Source organism: Chiloscyllium plagiosum, unplaced genomic scaffold (genome assembly GCF_037043375.1).
Source record: "Chiloscyllium plagiosum isolate Xiang-an unplaced genomic scaffold, Cpla_swu_hap1 HiC_scaffold_7, whole genome shotgun sequence".
Taxonomy (NCBI): domain Eukaryota; kingdom Metazoa; phylum Chordata; class Chondrichthyes; order Orectolobiformes; family Hemiscylliidae; genus Chiloscyllium; species Chiloscyllium plagiosum.
The window spans coordinates 83801247-83818542 of NW_028270145.1; the positions used below are offsets into that span (position 1 = coordinate 83801247).

General features: G+C 41.1%; 1 protein-coding gene across 1 annotated transcript in view; it reads right to left on the reverse strand.

The window, feature by feature from the left end:
- LOC122551725 (low-density lipoprotein receptor-related protein 1-like) overlaps window positions 1-17296 on the reverse strand; it is a 1910187-nt gene that overhangs the window by 95266 nt on the left and 1797625 nt on the right. Inside the window, exons 74-75 of the mRNA XM_043694091.2 lie at window positions 12537-12671; window positions 9973-10095 (exon numbers count right to left, since the gene is read on the reverse strand). Coding sequence (XP_043550026.2) covers window positions 9973-10095; window positions 12537-12671 — 258 coding nt within the window. The remainder of the gene's footprint in view (window positions 1-9972; window positions 10096-12536; window positions 12672-17296) is intronic.

The following is a 17296-nucleotide window of genomic DNA, read 5'->3' on the forward strand; positions in this document are numbered from 1 at the left end:
CTGCTTTACCATCATCAACATGTTTTGTCACATCCTCAAAGAATTCAGTAAGATTTGTGAGACATGACCTGTCTCTCACTAAGTCATGCTGACTACCTATGCTTGATTATAATTCCTGTCTCACAGAATCCTCTCAATAATTTGCTCATCCCTGATGTAAGACTGACTGGTCTGTAATTCTTAGGGTTACCCCTATTCCATTTCTTGAACAAGGGGATAACATTTCTCACCCTCCAATCATCTGGTATTACTCCAGTGGATAGTGAGAATACAAAGATAATCGCCAAAGGTGCAGCAATTTCTTCCCCTGCATCCTGTAATAAACTTGGGCATATCCCGTCTGGCCCAGGGACTTATTTATCCTCATGCTTTTCAAAATTTCCAGTACATCCTCTGTCTTAACATCAACCTGTTCGAGCATATCAGCCTGTTTCACGCTGCCCTCACAAACAAGAAGGTCTCTCTCATTAGTGAAAACTGAAGCAAAGCGTTAATTAAGGACCTCCCCTACCTCCTCCAACTCCAGTCACAAGTTGCTTCCACTATCCTTGATCGGCCCTACCCTCACTCTAACTATCCTCTTTTTCCTCACGTAAGTGTAGAACGTAGGGATTTCCTAATCCTACCCACCAAGGCTTTTTCATGCCCCCTTCTAGCTCTTCTAAGTCCATTCTTCAGTTCCTTCATGGTTATCTTGTAAGCCTCTAGAGCCCTGTCTGATCCTTGCTTCTTCAACCTTAAGTAAGCTTCTTTCCTCCTGTTGACTAGATGCCCCACATCTCTTATCATGCAAGATTCCTTCACCCTATTGTCCCTTCCCTGCCTCAGTGGGACAATCCTATTCAGCATTTACAATAAGTGCTCCATAAACAACCTCCACATTTCTGTTGTGCATTTTCCTGAGAATATCTGATTGTAATTTATGCTCCATAGTTCCGATCTAATAGCATTGTAATTTCCCCTCCCCCAAATAAATACTTTCCACACAGTCTGCTCCTATCCCTCTCCATGACTATAGTAAAGGTCATGGAGTTCTGATCATCATCACCGAAATGCCCTCCCACTGAGAGATCTGACACCTGACCTGGTTCATTGCCAATATGGCCTCTCCTTTAGTTGGCCTATGTACATATTGAGTCAGAAATCTTTCCTGGACACACCTGACAAAGTCTGCTCCTTCCAAACTATTTGCACTAAGGAGGTTCCAATCAATATTAGGGAAATTGAAGTCACCAATTTCATGACAATAATCCTGTTACTTCTGCACTTTTCCAAAATCTGCTTCCCAATCTGCACCTCTGTTTTGTTGCGATGGTTGGGGAGGGGGGTGGTGGGGCGGGGGGGGGGGGGGGGGGGGGGGGGGGGTGGAGGTTGGTGGAATACAGAAAACTCCCACTAAAGTCACTGCTCCTTTCCTGTTTCTGACTTCCACCCATACTGATTCAGTAGACTAACCCTCCTCGACAACCTTCTTTTCTGCAGCTGTGATACTGTCCCTGAGTGGCAATGCCACTCCCCCATCTCTTTTACCACCCTCCCTACTCCTTTTGAAACATCTAAACCCCAGAACATCCAACAATCATTCCTACCCCTCTGATATCCAAGTCCCTGTAAAGGCAACAACATCATAGTTCCAAGTACTGATTCATGCATTGAGTTCATCACTCTTATTCCTGACACTTCTTGCGTTAAAATAGACTACAACTTTGCCCTATCAACTGTCTATCTTTCCTCACAGATTCTCTGCAAGCTGTACCTGCCTGTTTACCAGACACTCCATCTTCTGTTCAGTAGCTCTGGTTCCCATCCCCCTGCCAAACTAGTATAAACCCTCCCAAAGATCTCTCACAACCTCCAGCCCAGGATATTGGTACCCCTCCATTTCAGGTACAACACGTCCTCCTTGTACAGGTCCCATTTTCTCCAGAAGGTATCTCAAGGATCCATATATCTGAAGGTCTCCTTCCTACACCAGCTCTGCAGCAACATGTTCAGTTGTACTTGGTCTTTGTTCCTAGCCTCACCAGGGATTACAACTGTGCTTGTCCTGCCTTTTAGTTTCCAACCTAACTCCCTAGATTCTCTTTTCAGGTCCTCATCCCTTTTCCTCGATGTCATTTGTACCAATGTGTACCATGTCTTCTGGCTGCTCAACATCCCCCCACCCCCACCCCGCCTTAAGAATCCTGTAGACTTGCTCTGAGACATCACTGACCCTGGCACCTGGGAGGCAACATACCATATGGGAGTTTCATTCATGACCATAAAATCTCCTGTCTGTTCTTCCCACCTTCTTCTTCATAGTTCCTTGAAAGTAGTCGCAGATAGATAGGATATTGAGTTCAGAGTATTGAGTACAGGAGTTGGGAGGCCATGTTGCAGCTGTACAGGACATTGGTTAGGCCACTTTTGGAATATTGAGTGCAATTCTGGTCTGTTTCCTATTGGAAAGATGTTGTGAAACTTGAAAGAGTTCAGAAAAGATTTACAAGGATGCTGTCAGGGTTGGAAGATCTAAGCTACAGGGAGAGGCTTAATATGCTGGGGATGTTTTCCCTGGAGCATTGGAGGCTGAGGGGTGACCTTATAGAAATTTATAAAACAATGAGGGGCATGGATAGGGTAAATAGACAAGGTCTTTTCCCTGGCTTGGGGGAGTCCAGAACAAGAGGGCGTATGTTTAGGGTGAGAGGGGAAAGACTTAAGGGGCAACATTTTCACCCAGAGGGTGGTACATGTATGGAATGTGTTGCCAGAGGAAGTGGTGGAGGTTGGTACAATTGCAACAGTTAAAAGGTATCTTGGTGGGTATATGAATAGGAAGGGTTTAGAGGGATATGGGCCAGGTGCTGGCAAATGGGACTAGAGTAGGATCGGATAACTGGTCGGCATGAGCAAGTTGGACTAAAGACTCTGTTTCCATGCTGTACATCTCCATGACTGTCTGACTCTAAGTGAGATCAGTAATAAACCTTGGTTTTAGAAAACAATTCTGGGTGATTGAACCTGCTGAGCTTCTATCTGCTTGGTTCCCATTTCTAATGAGTTGTTAATGGAAAGGATGTGAATGTGGAAACTGTCCTTTTTCTCACTTAGCTGCTGTCTGATTTTCTCTTTGATCTTCCATCACACTAACTGAGTGAACAGGTGTTCTCTCTCAATTCATTCATTCATTTTTAACAAAACACAGGATGAAGAGCAATGTGTGCAAATTAATGTGTGATAGTTCAATTATGCACCATGTTTGTTTGTAACACAAGAATTCTTTCATTTTGAATTAAAGGTTTAGAATTGAGGATTAGTCAGCAGAAAAAGAGGCTATTTTCCACTTCTCTGATTAATTTGTGGTGGGAAGGTCCTTCGCATGCAGCCACCAATTAATGCCCTTTTAAGGGTCCATTCCACCACTACCTGTACTCACCAAGCCATGGGTCAGAGATACATCAAGTGTTGAAGTGCAATAAACAACCATCAGGATCTCAGGTTGCCAATGACTTCCCAGGGATCATGCACTAAGAACATGATTGAAGCATCCACCTTTGGGAGAGGGGAGCCTGGTGAGAGCCACATCTACCTATATCCCCTCATCCCTTCCTGCCAACCTCCTTTCTGTCACACTCCATGACTCCCTCCCTCCATTACTCACCTGAGCCTGGGCCCCACAGTGATCTGGGCTTTGAGGAAGTGCACTGCCAGCAGCAGCCATGACCTCCCAGGTTGCGGTGCCAATCAATGAAAAGCTTCTGATCTCTGATTACCAGGCAGTCCTCAGCAGGCAGGAATAGGGTGGCATGATGGCACAGTGGTTAGCACTGCTGCCTCACAACACTAAGGGCCTGGTTTCAATTCCAGCCATGGGTGACTGTCTGTGTGGAGTTCGCACATTTTCCCTATGTCTGCATGGGTTACGTCTTGGTGCTCCAGTTTTCTCGTACAGTTCAAAGATGTGCAGGTTCAATGGATTGGCCATTCTAAGTTGCCTTATTGTGTCCAGAGATGTGCAGGCTAGGTGGATTAGCCATGGGAAATGTGGGGTTACATGGATAGGGTGAGATGCTTTTCAGAGGGTTGTGTAGACTATATGGGTCAAATCGCCTCTCTGTATCTGAACTGTGGAAATTTTATTATTCTGCTCCTGGGATCCTTCATCCTGCCAAAAGCTGCCACCGTCTGGTTAAATGCTTGACTGGCATTTAGGACAATGGGCCTTTAAAAAGATGTTCACAGATGATATTACAGGTTATTCTGCTATAACATGACAGGTATGTTCCTCTGCAAACATGCACTATAGAAAATCACGCTATGGAAAATCTCGCTGTAGAAGATCACTAATAGAAAATTGCTATATCTGTTCAGTAGAAAGATCATTTTATCCAACACATCCATAATTCATCAATCGTGTTGTAGCCAATTCATGCTAATGAAATGCCATTAAAGCAGAATGACATGGACAGATTTCAGGAGCAGGTGGGATTTGAACCCATGACTCCTCGAAGGGGGACACTACCATTGCTTCAAAAAGACTCTCGTGATAGGATGTGCCCATTTCAGGCAATACCAACATTTGTTACCCATGCCCTTGAGTTGAGTGAGCTGCTAGGCCATTTCAAACATGCTATGATTGAAGCAAGTGGGAGTTGAACTCAGACCTTCTGGCCCAGATATAAGGACATTACCACTACACCACAAGCGCACTCACAGGTAGACCAAACCAGGTGAGGACAGACGACTTCCTTCCCTAAAGGGCATTATTAAACCAGACGTGTTTTTACACAATCAATAGTCTGTATGCAATTGGCAATGGATTCTGGATTAGTGGTGCTGGAAGAGCACAGCAGTTCAGGCAGCATCTGAGGAACAGTAAAATCGACGGTTCCGGCAAAAGCCGTTCCTGATGAAGGGCTTTTGCCCGAAAAGACGATTTTACTGCTCCTCGGATGCTGCCTGAACTGCTGTGCTCTTCCAGCACTACTAATCCACTAATCTGGTTTCCAGCATCTGCAGTCATTGTTTTTACCTATGTAATTGGCAATAGCTAGCTTTTAATTCCAGATTTCTTTGTTGAATTCAGATTTCATGATCTGCCAAACCCATACCCCCATAATATTAGAGCTTGAGACTTACATTACTCGTCCATTGACATTACCACAATGCCACTATCTCCTCCATACTTTTATGGTTGTGCTGATTCAAACAGTATCTAGTTCGTTCCACTTCCTTGCTTTTTTTCCTTAGCCTGACAACTCTTTTTGCTATATGCATATAATAAACACAATTTCTTTTTAAACATCGTTAGCTAATATGTCTGCTGTCCTTGCAGCCAGTTTACATGATATGCTTATTTACTGAGAAATTCATCTCTTACATTAAAAATTTAATCCACGTTTTGTTATACACCCTTCAAAAATTGAAAGTTCCCTCTCAGTTTTAAGATGCATCTTAATTTTTAATCAAGATGTATTGTGTAAGTTGATGGCAGAATAGAATATAAAATAAAATCCTCCAGAATTAGGTTTGTGATGTGTGCATTTATCAAGGTGAGAAATATATAGTCAGATCCATTATTGTTAATAGGGGACATAGCAAAAATAAGTTAAATTTATGACAGGAGGTGGCACATTTGAATTAAATGTATTAGCTACAGACATTTGTTGCCAGTGTCATTAGAGCTGCCAACCATTCAGAATATCCCTCAAGTATCTAGTTATTGAGGATTAATCTCCCAGATGTCGCTGTAAGCAACCCAATGAAAACAAATTTTAGAGCATTCAACAAGAGTTTTAAATGTTTTCTTTGAATACTTACATTTACTAGTTATGAAATTTTTGGGGAGATTGCAATAAATTACTTTCACTAATGCTCAAGGATAATCTAATGGGTTAAATTGAAGGCATCTGGATTGAAACAAAAACATGTTGTAGCTGTTGGAAAACTGGAGGTTGGAACATTATGGGGGTGTAGATTGAGTCTCAGCAAAGGTTTATGTCATGAAATGTGCAGGGATTACATCCAAACAGGATTGACAACCAGAAGTATTATACAGAATGAAATAAGAATAAAACAACTGAGAGCATAAAGTCTGAATCTCTGAGGAGATTCTAGTAGAATTTATGAAAATTAGTTGGTGACTTGAATAAGATCCCCGCCCACAAGCTCGAACAAAATTCCTCAGCTTCAAGTTACATTTTTGGCATAATTAAAAAAAACATGGTTAGGTTACATGTGTTAGCAACTGACACTCAGGTATATATTTCCACAATTTCTCTCAATCTGCTCAATGCCTTTGAGCTGTCAGCCTACTCGTTCACCAGTTATTCATGGGTGAGTTAACAGCTCCTCCAATAAAACATTAGGGTGATTGAAAGCATTTTCTTTGGGTCTCATTAAATGCTTACAATGAATTCCATTCTCCTCTCTTGCTACTTCCTCAGATTGCAGTCTCCACTCGTAATCTTGGTGCTCTATTTCAATGTTTCTCAGCAAGTTATGTATGAACCCAGGGAGAAGTTTTGAAGGGGGACAGTGACACCCCTTCTCCCAATCTAGGTACTAGATTCACTCAGCTCCTTCTGATTACATCTTGGCATTCATCACATTTAGTATCACACCAGAGATGGGATGTATCTGTCCTCTCAACTTGAACCATGGTCCTTACCTCGAGGCTGGTCAGTTAAAAATTATCAGTGGATAAGGCTTTAAAAGGGATAATCAATAAAATAATGCACAGGCACTTGACAATGTTTGACATAATTATGGAGAGTCAGCACAAGTTGGTAAAAGACCGAGCATGCTTGACTAATCCAATAGAGTTTTTTGGTGAAGGTGCAGAGGTAGTTAATGAAGGAGGTGCAATGGAGATTGCCTATGTAAATTTTAAGAAACATTTTGACAGGAGTATTAAATGTTAACAAAATTAAGTTGCATGGAATAGGAGATCAATGGCAAATTAGATTTTAAAAACTGTTTCACAATGTTCAATAGAAAGCAATGGAAAATGTTGTTTTTCAGATTGCTTTATGGTGGACAGTGATCATTTTTAAAATGAATTAATGGGATATGGATTTTGCTGGCCAGCCAGCATTTACTGCCTGTCCCTAGTTATCCTTGAAAGAGTGTTGATGAGCTACCTTCTTGAACTACTGCAGTCCACCTGCTATGGGTTGATTCACTTTGCTATTCTGGAGGGAATTCAAGGAGTTTGACCCAGTGATAGTGAAGGATACCTAAGGTTATATGCTAAGAGCAATATTACTCCTTTTTTATTCAGACATGTAATAAATATATTTCAAGATTTGCCCATGATATAAGTGCATTAAATGTAGCAGAACATATGTAAGTGTGTAGAATGGGAAGGCAAATTGCCAGTAGAATTTAATACAGAGAAGTGTGAGAATATAAAAAGGTAAAATACTGTGGATGCTGGAAAATCTGAAACAAACACTAAGCAGGTCTGGCAGCCTCTGTGGAGAGAGAAATAGAGCTAACGTTTTGAGTCCAGTATGACACTTCTTCAGTTCTGTGATACCATTCAGGGCAGAGCGGCCCCCTTGATTGATACCCTATCAACATCCATTCAGAACCAATGTACAGTAGCACTGATATACTATCTACAAGATTCAGTGCGGCAATGTGTCAAAGCTCCTAAGACAGCACCATCCAAACCATGATCTCTAGCCTTTTGGGCCACAAAGCATCCTGTTGACAGGTCTTGATGAATTGGATGGTTCCAAGGGGGTTTAGGCTCCAATTTCTTACAATCTTCTCCACCCCTAACAATCTCAAAGCAGACATGAACTCCACCCCGAAAGAGTACTGGATGGCCTTCCCCAAGGATCCCTGACTCCCAGCCCCAGAAGTCCAGGGACTGAACATGAATGGTCTTGCCTGGTCTAGTCACCACATTTTGGGGTTCAAAAATTCCAAATTCTCATCTCAATCAAGCTGTTAATCAGTTGAATGACTAGCTGCCTCCTGGAACCATGATTGTGAAAATCATGAGTAGTTCATAGAGGCAGCTAGTCAGACCCTTGCAAAACTAAAAATATCAAGGACCTGAGATTCCCAGTGTCTTCTGGAATTTTTGCCCAAGAAGGGGGACTGATTTTCTTTCCCTACAGATACGACCAGACTTGCCGAGTTTCTCTAACACTTTGTTTTTAAATTTCAGACATCCAGTGTTGACAGTATTTTGCTTTTGTTTGAAATTGGCAGAATCTGTTTATATCAATGGTTCGCTCATTAATTTTAAACGTGACACAAGTGTGAGTGTCACTGTCTTATCTTATTAAATACTATGGCTGAAGAAATGTGGCAACATCACTACAGTAAGAACCCCTCCAGGCCAGACAGCATTCTGACTTGGAACTTTATTGCCATTCTTTGACTATCATTGGGACAAAGTTCCTCTGTCCTCAATAGCTTTTTTGGGTACCTAAGCTATACAGGCTGGACTTGTTTAAGAAGGCAGCTTACCACTATCTTTTAAAGGGAAATTCAGTGCTGGCCTTGACAGCAATGTCTACATCCAGTGAATGAATTTTTTAAAAAAGAAATAGAAGTAGGAATTGGCCCAAAAAGCCTTGCAGCTTAGCTCAGTTTTTTTTTTCCTGGCTCTCAGAACCCTTGATTTAATTGTTAATCAAACTTTAGTCCAATTCAACCTTGAATACATTCAATTTCCCAAACTACACTGCTCTCCCTGGCAGAGAATTTCAAAAACTAACAACACTCTGAGGGAAGAAATTCTTCCTACTCTCCATCTTAAATAGTAAACCCTTTCTTTTGAAACTGTGCTCCACAATTTGATAGTCATGTCAAACAAGAAAGATGTTTACAACAAAATACAGCCCATGGTAACAGCTTATACCTGGATTCTTCTAAGATGGAGAAACGATTGAGTTAGAGCCACTGTGGGGTTCTGGCTGAACGGGGGACCCTTCTGCTCTTCCACAAGCATATTGGAAGGATTTAAAGACTGATAATCAACCTTTCTTGGCAAAAACCCTTGAGTGGGACTTGAAGCTGGAGGTTCCAGCTCAGAGGTAAAGACACTTCTGCCTGTGCCCATAGAACTTCTTAACTCTCTAATTCTAAGGGCAACACCATCCCAACTTCTACCTCTGAAGCCTGCTCAGAATCTTATATGTTCCAGCAAAATCAGCTCTCATTCTTTTAATCTAGTTAATCCATTGATTAATTTTGGTTATTTTGTTATTATCGTGCTATTCTGAATGGAACTTTCATATCACATTTGGTCTAAACATTATTTAGAATAACAGCAGAGGAAATAACAAAAGTTAGAATACAGTAGCGCCTCGACTAACAAACCTAATCCGTTCTGGGACCCCGAATCAATTTTCCCATTGTTTGGATATTCAAAGCGCGCGTAGCAAAGCAGAACAATTACAATGAAACCACAGGTTTTTTGCGTTCGTATCTTTGTTCGTACTTTGAATTTCGTACGTACGTTGAAGCAAAACTTTACGTACAATCCTGTTCGTAAACCGATTTGTTCGTGAACGGGGTCGTTCGTATGTCGAGGCGCTACTGTATTTGCTTCCCTTCAAGGCTTAAAAGCCCAAATTGGTGATCATGAAATGTGAGCTTTTTTTTGGAATTTGATCTCTTTAATAAGTCAAGAATAATTAGAGAGAAAATTCCACTTTTCTTAAAAATTTGATTTTGTCTACACATCTTAAATTTGTTCAAATTTTAGTCCTACTACAAGGTCTAAAATGCAGAAATGGCATTTTTTCACTTTATGGTAACTTGCAAACAAATGTAAAGTTATAAAACATCAAAATATACTTTCATTGTGTTTTCTTCACTCATTAAATAATAATAACTGAATATCATCTCACAGCCAACTCATCCAATTATTGAATCAATGAACTTTCAAAATGAGTCTGCACTATTTAAACACAAATAAAAATTTAACAATTACTGCATACAAATTTTAATTTGCATCATTACCTTCTGTTTTACAACTGTGATTGTAAGCTTTTCTGTAGTTTTTTCCACAGGCACACAAGTATGACCCTTTTGTGTTATTGCAGTATTGTGAGCAAGCTCCAAATTGAAGGCACTCATTAATATCTGGAAAAAAAATTCAAATATGAAAGATCTTTTTGCATTAACGAATGCACTAAAAACATTAATGGTCTTGGAGCAATATCATCAATAATTGATGGAAACTTAAGATGGTCTTCCATATAATTTAATTTAATTTTGACATCCCAGATCCAGAAAACAAGACATGACAAAATTGAACAGGAAACTATGTTTGTGTTATTTATCATTCATCCATTTAGTTCTGACTGCGATGTGTTACCATTAACTCACGCTGTTTATATTTGGATAAGGAATGACAACATCACATGAATGACAACACATTATCAATGAGGATGAGCACCTTGCCAAGACCTTCCCCACACCTCCACTGCTTGCCTTTAAACAATCGCCAAACCCCAAACAGATCATTGTTCGTAGCAAGCTGCCCAGCTTTCAGGACAACTCCATACAACCCTGTCACGGTAGGTGCAAGACGTGTCAGAGTGTGGACATGGATACCACCATTACACATGGGGACACCTCCCACCATTTACGTGGCAGGTACTCATGTGACTCAGCCAACATTGTCTATCTTATACATTGCAGGCAAGGGTGCCCTGAGGCATGGTACATTGGGGCAACCGAGCAAAGGCTACAGAAACAGATGAATGAGCACCGCACAACAATCAACAGACAGGAATGTCCCCTCCCAGTTGGGGAACACTTCAGCGGTCCAGGACATTCGACCTCGGACCTTCAGGTGACCATCCTCCAAGGCGGACTTCGGGACATGCAGCAGCGAAAAGTGGCTGAGCAAAGGCTGATAGCTAAGTTCCATACCCATAGGAAGGGCCTCAATCGAGACCTTGGGTTCATGACACACACACACACACACACACACACACACACACACACACACACACACACACACACACACACACACACACACACACACACACACACACACACACACACACACACACACACACACACACACCTGTACAGACAAACACACTCCAACACTCATGCACACACATATACACTCTCTCACAGACACTCACAACCCCCCATCCCAGACACACACACACTCCCACATTCACACATGCACCCTCACAGACTTAAGACACTCTCCACTCACTACACACACATATACGCACACATATATTTTGTGGTGTGAATTTGTACTTGCAGAGTTACATTGTACTTTGCTCAAAGACTGTATGAATTCATGTAAAACCGTTATCTCACTTTTTGGATTAGAATCAATCTAAACATCATGGCATTGACAGAGAACACAGGGGGCTAACTCCTTCAACATATTGTCTAGCTAACACCAGTTGTTACAGTTAACCTGAGAATGCAACTTTTAAAAAAAGGTTTTGTGATTTACACATGAAAGAAGTGAAACTATCACGGTACTCGAACAGATGAAAGACTCATCAGACAATCAAGACATTTTTCAATATATAATTTCAGTTACATCGCACTGTAAATTTTTGCTCTAAATTCTGTGCCTTACAATTGTGTCCTCCACAATCACTTGATGAAGGATCGGTGCTCCAAAAGCTAGTGTGCTTCCAGTTAAACCTGTTGGACTATAACCTGGTATTGCGTGATTTTTAACTTTATATTTGGATAAGAGTTGTTAAGCATACATCTACAAAGCACTGAAAATATTCAAAAGGTTAAAAAAAAAGTGTTCACTCTTGATATTCTTGCAATGTTTTCTGCTAAACTGATCATTGTGATAAGGCTTATGGGCATTTGATGTTCAGTCCCAGCAGCAAACAAATGTAAGAGGTATAAATATGAATTGATTGTCAAGTTCCTTCTGCACTAAACCAGCAATATACCTGTACCCTAACTGGAGGGGACAACATCTCTCGGCATGTAACTACATTTATGTATTGGACATCAATCCGTGTGTTTACAAATTTCATTCCAGTTAACACTTCCAGTTTTTTTATCTTTTGGCGTTACAGTCATAATGGCGCCTATTTAAACATGACATAAATCTTACAGCCAAAACTGCTGAGGAGATTTTCCATTAAACTCAAGCCTTAAAGATGAAAGGTCAGAAGTCTGACTCACTCTATCAACTTGTAATTTGCAATCTTCTGGATTACACTGCATAACATTAATAAAATGAATTACCTCTTTTAAAGATTATTTTAAATGAACTTAAGAATAAAGGTAAAATGTTATAACTGAATGATTCTTCTACCTTTTGCTGTGAATTAAAAGAGTCAGAATTGTAGTCACTTTTATAAATTCTTCAATTTAAGATTTGACCCAACATCATGTATGTAAGTATTTATGGGCTTATGGAGAGCAAACAGGAAACTGGATTTGGGAAAAAATTCAGATCAACCATGAACTCATTGAATGGCAAAATAGTCTTGCTCCAAACATCTACATTCTCAATTAAATGTAAGATACAATTCTTCTAAAGTGACATCCTATGCCATTAAGAACAAGTTAATTACCTTCACACTGCTTTGAGGCTTTGTTTCTTTGAAAGCCAGGTTGACACTCACAGAAAAGTGAAAACATTGTTCTGTTGCAATAGGCATCATTCCCACAAGGGTTTGTCTCTTGATCACAATTAAACTCATTATAATCTGAAAATAAAAAACAAAAAAAACAAAAATACACATAGACATCATGGAAACCTGCAAATCACAAAGAAAACCAGGGGGGAAAAGCATATATACAGTAAAACAGTCCATACTGGCAGAGAGAATGAGCAACTTTATGTGTCAGACACTGATAGATCATGATATAAAAGTGAATGTTAGAATTCAGCAAAGTCTTTCCAAACTGGGATTGACTTACACACTGAGTATGAAATGTGAACTATATTGGAGGTTGCCATAAGACACTATTTATTCAAATGAAATTATTCATTATTCAAATTATTAATTATTATGCACTTTATTGAATGAATCTATTCTTCAAGATGACCATTAATGACAATTTTTTTTCAAACTTATTAAATTAATTGGTCATACTTTCCCATCTTGTTGGCAAAGTATTTTATCAAAAGAGTTTCATGGTGGTTGGTACCGTACATCAGCATTTCAACATGTAACTAACAGAGTGTCACAGGAATTGGGTGCTGGGACCACATTTATTTACAATTACAATCTGTGCTTCACAAGGGTAACTGCTACTACTTCTCTCTGCTATCTGACACTCACGCGGCCATGACTCATTCTAATTCTGCTACTGCACACCTCCCACCATTACTTATATGCCATAATTCACATTAATGTATGAATCATATTGAGTCAAGGGCTCTCACCCACCTTTTCTTCTTAATTTTTGAACACTTGCTGCCCTCTGCACTTCCCACACACTCAATACAGAAACCCTATCACCTCCTTTGCCCCTATATCATCACTAACTGCTCTTCCATCGATTGTCATTATACTCTCTTTGTCTCATTGCCAGAAAATTTGACCTCCCTTTGTTCCTCATCACTGATGTCTCCACTGTATCCCAAACTGTTAGGCCTGTCATTCCCGAACTGGTTGTACTTGACTTACAGGACTGGTGGTGGCAAACCGATAGACTAGCATTGGACGATACCTTTGACTGAGTGTGGTGACACTCCTGACCGTATGTGGTTGACCCCCTCTGAGGACTTTGACATTCATTTTACACGGTCCTTTGACTGAAGCACATGCAATGTTTGCTGGGTAACCTGCTGACACGTGTTCCAGGTGTGACATTGACTTATCAAGATGCCATTCAGAAACATGTCCATCACCTTGATTGCTCAGTGCATCAGATGGTGGTAAGTTGCATGCCTCTCTTATTGTACTAAATAATAATGCAAGTCACAGAGACTGAAAGCCTGTGAGTAAGCACAAAAAAGCCTGCATGCCTGCAAATCATGCATCTCAGAATTGCAAGTGAAGACCTGAAGGGATGAAGTGGCATGTGAGTTGGTGCAAAAGTAGTCATGGTGTTGTGATGAGACTGGTGGTGTATCATGGGTAGAGGAGGATAGGATCCATGGAACATGCAGGGAAATTATGGTGAACACAGAGATGAGTAAAAGCCCAGAGAAACAATCAATGAATTGTTGCTGCTTGGTAGTCACTCTGAGTTTCATGTCTGGCACTGCTTAGTTCTCAGGGAAAGTGAGGAGGTTTGGGAGCTGCACAGAAATGAGACAAGTTTAGATTAAGAATGAGATGCAAATACTTGGAAACAAGGTTAGCACCACTCATTAGTGAGGTTCAGAACTCACTATTTAAAGTCTCAGGGGAAAATCAGAAATTACACTCAACATCAAGAAGCTGTTTTTTTTCACCATATTTTTTCATCCATCTTGCCTCTGCCTACACTGCTCAAGGGAGCAGAAAATTCTGACTTGTCTTTGGCATCCAAAGGAGAAAGTTCAATGAATGTATTCTGAGTCATTTTGGCCATGTGTTACAGACAGAAACGAGATTGTAGGAAGGTTCTTAATTTTTTATCCATCTCTAGAGTACCCACAACAAAGTTTGTTCTAAAGAGAGGGTGGTTTAATGCCTTGAGCAAAATGAATCTCAAGACAGGTTTTCTTGCTTATTTTTTTAGAAACATAAATGTCTATTTTTCAAACCCAAACAGGATTTCACACTCACAGAAAGCACATAAGCTCAAGAAAAGATGGTTAATGAATAAGGCAATATGCTATTAGAACATAGACCATAGAACAGTACAGCACAGAACAGGCCCTTCAGCCCACGATGTTGTGCCGACCACTGATCCTCATGTATGCACCCTTACATTTCTGTGACTATATGCACGTCCAGGAGTTTCTTAAATGTCCCCAATGACCCTGCCTCCACAACTGCTGCTGGCAACGCATTCCATGCTCTCACAACTCTCTGTGTAAAGAACCTGACTCTGACATCCCCTCTATACTTTCCTCCAACCAGCTTAAAACTATGACCACTTGTGTTAGCCATTTCTGCCCTGGGAAATAGTCTCTGGCTATCGACTCTATCTATGCCTCTCATTATCTTGTATACCTCAATTAGGTCCCCTCTTCTCCTCCTTTTCTCCAATGAAAAAGGTCCAAACTCAGTCAACCCCTCCTCATAAGATTTGCCCTCCAGTCCAGGCAGCATCCTGGTAAATCTCCTCTGAACCCTCTCCAAAGCATCCACATCTTTCTTATAATAGGGCGACCAGATCTGGACGCAGTATTCCAAGTGCGGTCTAACCAAAATTTTATAGAGCTGCAACAAGATCTCATGACTCTTAAACTCAATATCCCTGTTAATGAAAGCCAAAACACCATATGCTTTCTTAACAACCCTGTCCACTTGGGTGGCCATTTTAAGGGATCTATGTACCTGCACACCAAGATCCCTCTGTTCCTCCACACTGCAAAGAATCCTATCCTTAGTCCTGTACTCAGCTTTCAAATTTGACCTTCCAAAATGCATCACCTCGCATTTATCCAGGTTGAACTCCATCTGCCACCTCTCAGCCCATCTCTGCATCCTGTCAATGTCCCGCTGCAGCCTATAACAGCCCTCTATACTGCCAATGACACCTCCAACCTTTGTGTCATCTGCAAACTTGCTGACCCATCCTTCAATCCCCTCATTCAAGTCATTAATAAAAATTACAAACAATAGAGACGCAAGGACAGAGCCCTGTGGAACACCACTCACTACAGACTTCTAGGCAGAATATTTTCCTTCTACTACCACTCGCTGTCTTCTGTTGGCCAGCCAATTCTGTATCCAGACAGCTATGTTCCCCTGAATCCCATTCCTCCTGACCTTCTGAATGAGCCTACCATGGGGAACCTTATCAAATGCCTTGCTGAAGTCCATATACACCACATCCACAGCTCGACCCTCATCAACTTTTCTAGTCACATCCTCAAAGAACTCGATAAGGTTTGTGAGGCATGACCTGCCCCTCACAAAGCTGTGTTGACTGCATTTAATCAAGCCATGCTCTTCCAGGTGGTCATAAATCTTATCCTTTAGAATCCCTTCTAAAACCTTGCAGAAGACAGACGTGAGACTTACTGGTCTGTAATTGCCGGGGATTTCCCTTTTCCTTTCTTGAAGAGAGGAATTACATTTGCCTCTCTCCCGTCCTCAGGTATGACTCCAGCGGAGAGCGAGGATGCAAAGATCTTCGCAAGTGGCGAAGCAATTACATTTCTCGTTTCCCAAAGCAGCCGAGGACAAATCTGGTCCGGGCCTGGCGACTTGTCAATCTTAATGTTTGACAAAAGTTTCAGCACATCAGCTTCCTCTATCTCTATCCATCTCACACCTGCTCTTCAAAGGTTTCATTCACTATAAAGTTTGTTTCTTTCGTAAAGACAGAAGCAAAAAACTCATTTAGGGCTTCCCCTACCTCCTCAGACTCCACACACAAATTCCCTATGCTATCCTTGATCGGCCCTAATCTTTCTTTGACCATTAGGACATAAGAACAATCACAATAGTCATTATACTGTTGTCTTTTGAGATGGAAGCTGGAGATGTTGCAGGACTGATGGCTTTTTTTTTGTTCACTGAAGAAAATTGAGGTTCGAAGTTTCAGTTAATGAGTTCCCTGTGGTAAGTGTGGGAATCTGTCAGTTGTGAGGGGAGGAGGGTTTCTTGATCAGTACTAAGTTGTATTTGGTTGAGGCAGGAACATAGGACAGGTGGGATAGCTGCTGAGAGTGACTAATGTCCTGATGCTTCTTTCTGATCCATCTTTCTGTAACATCCAACCCCACCCAATCCCAGAACGCCCGTACTGAGAAGCACCACTTTGACACTTTTAGTCCTTACAATGTTGGCTACCTGGTAGCGGGCAGTGCCAACTGTCCAAAACCTGCTAGTCCTTGATTGGCTGGCAGCTCTCACCGAGTGAGATTTCCTTTCCAGAGACTTGGTTGCAGAGGAAGGTCTGGATTGATTGATTTAAAACTGCTTGTTAAGAAGAAGACAGGCCTTCCATTAAAGAGGTAGTGCAGGTATCTCACCAACCTTTGTGCAAGTAAGCAAGGTACTGAGAAAAATAGAAGATTTCTCTAAATATACCTCTTAGGATGGACAAATTAACGAAAGTTCAGACTGCAGAAAAGGCCACAACCAGTAAGATGCTGATCTTAAAACTTCGGATACTATTTTCTCTATTTTAGACTAAATATGGATATGGGCGTGTTAGGTGTTGACTAACTCACCATCTCCACATCTAAGAAAGCTTACTGGATTACATGCCAATCAGC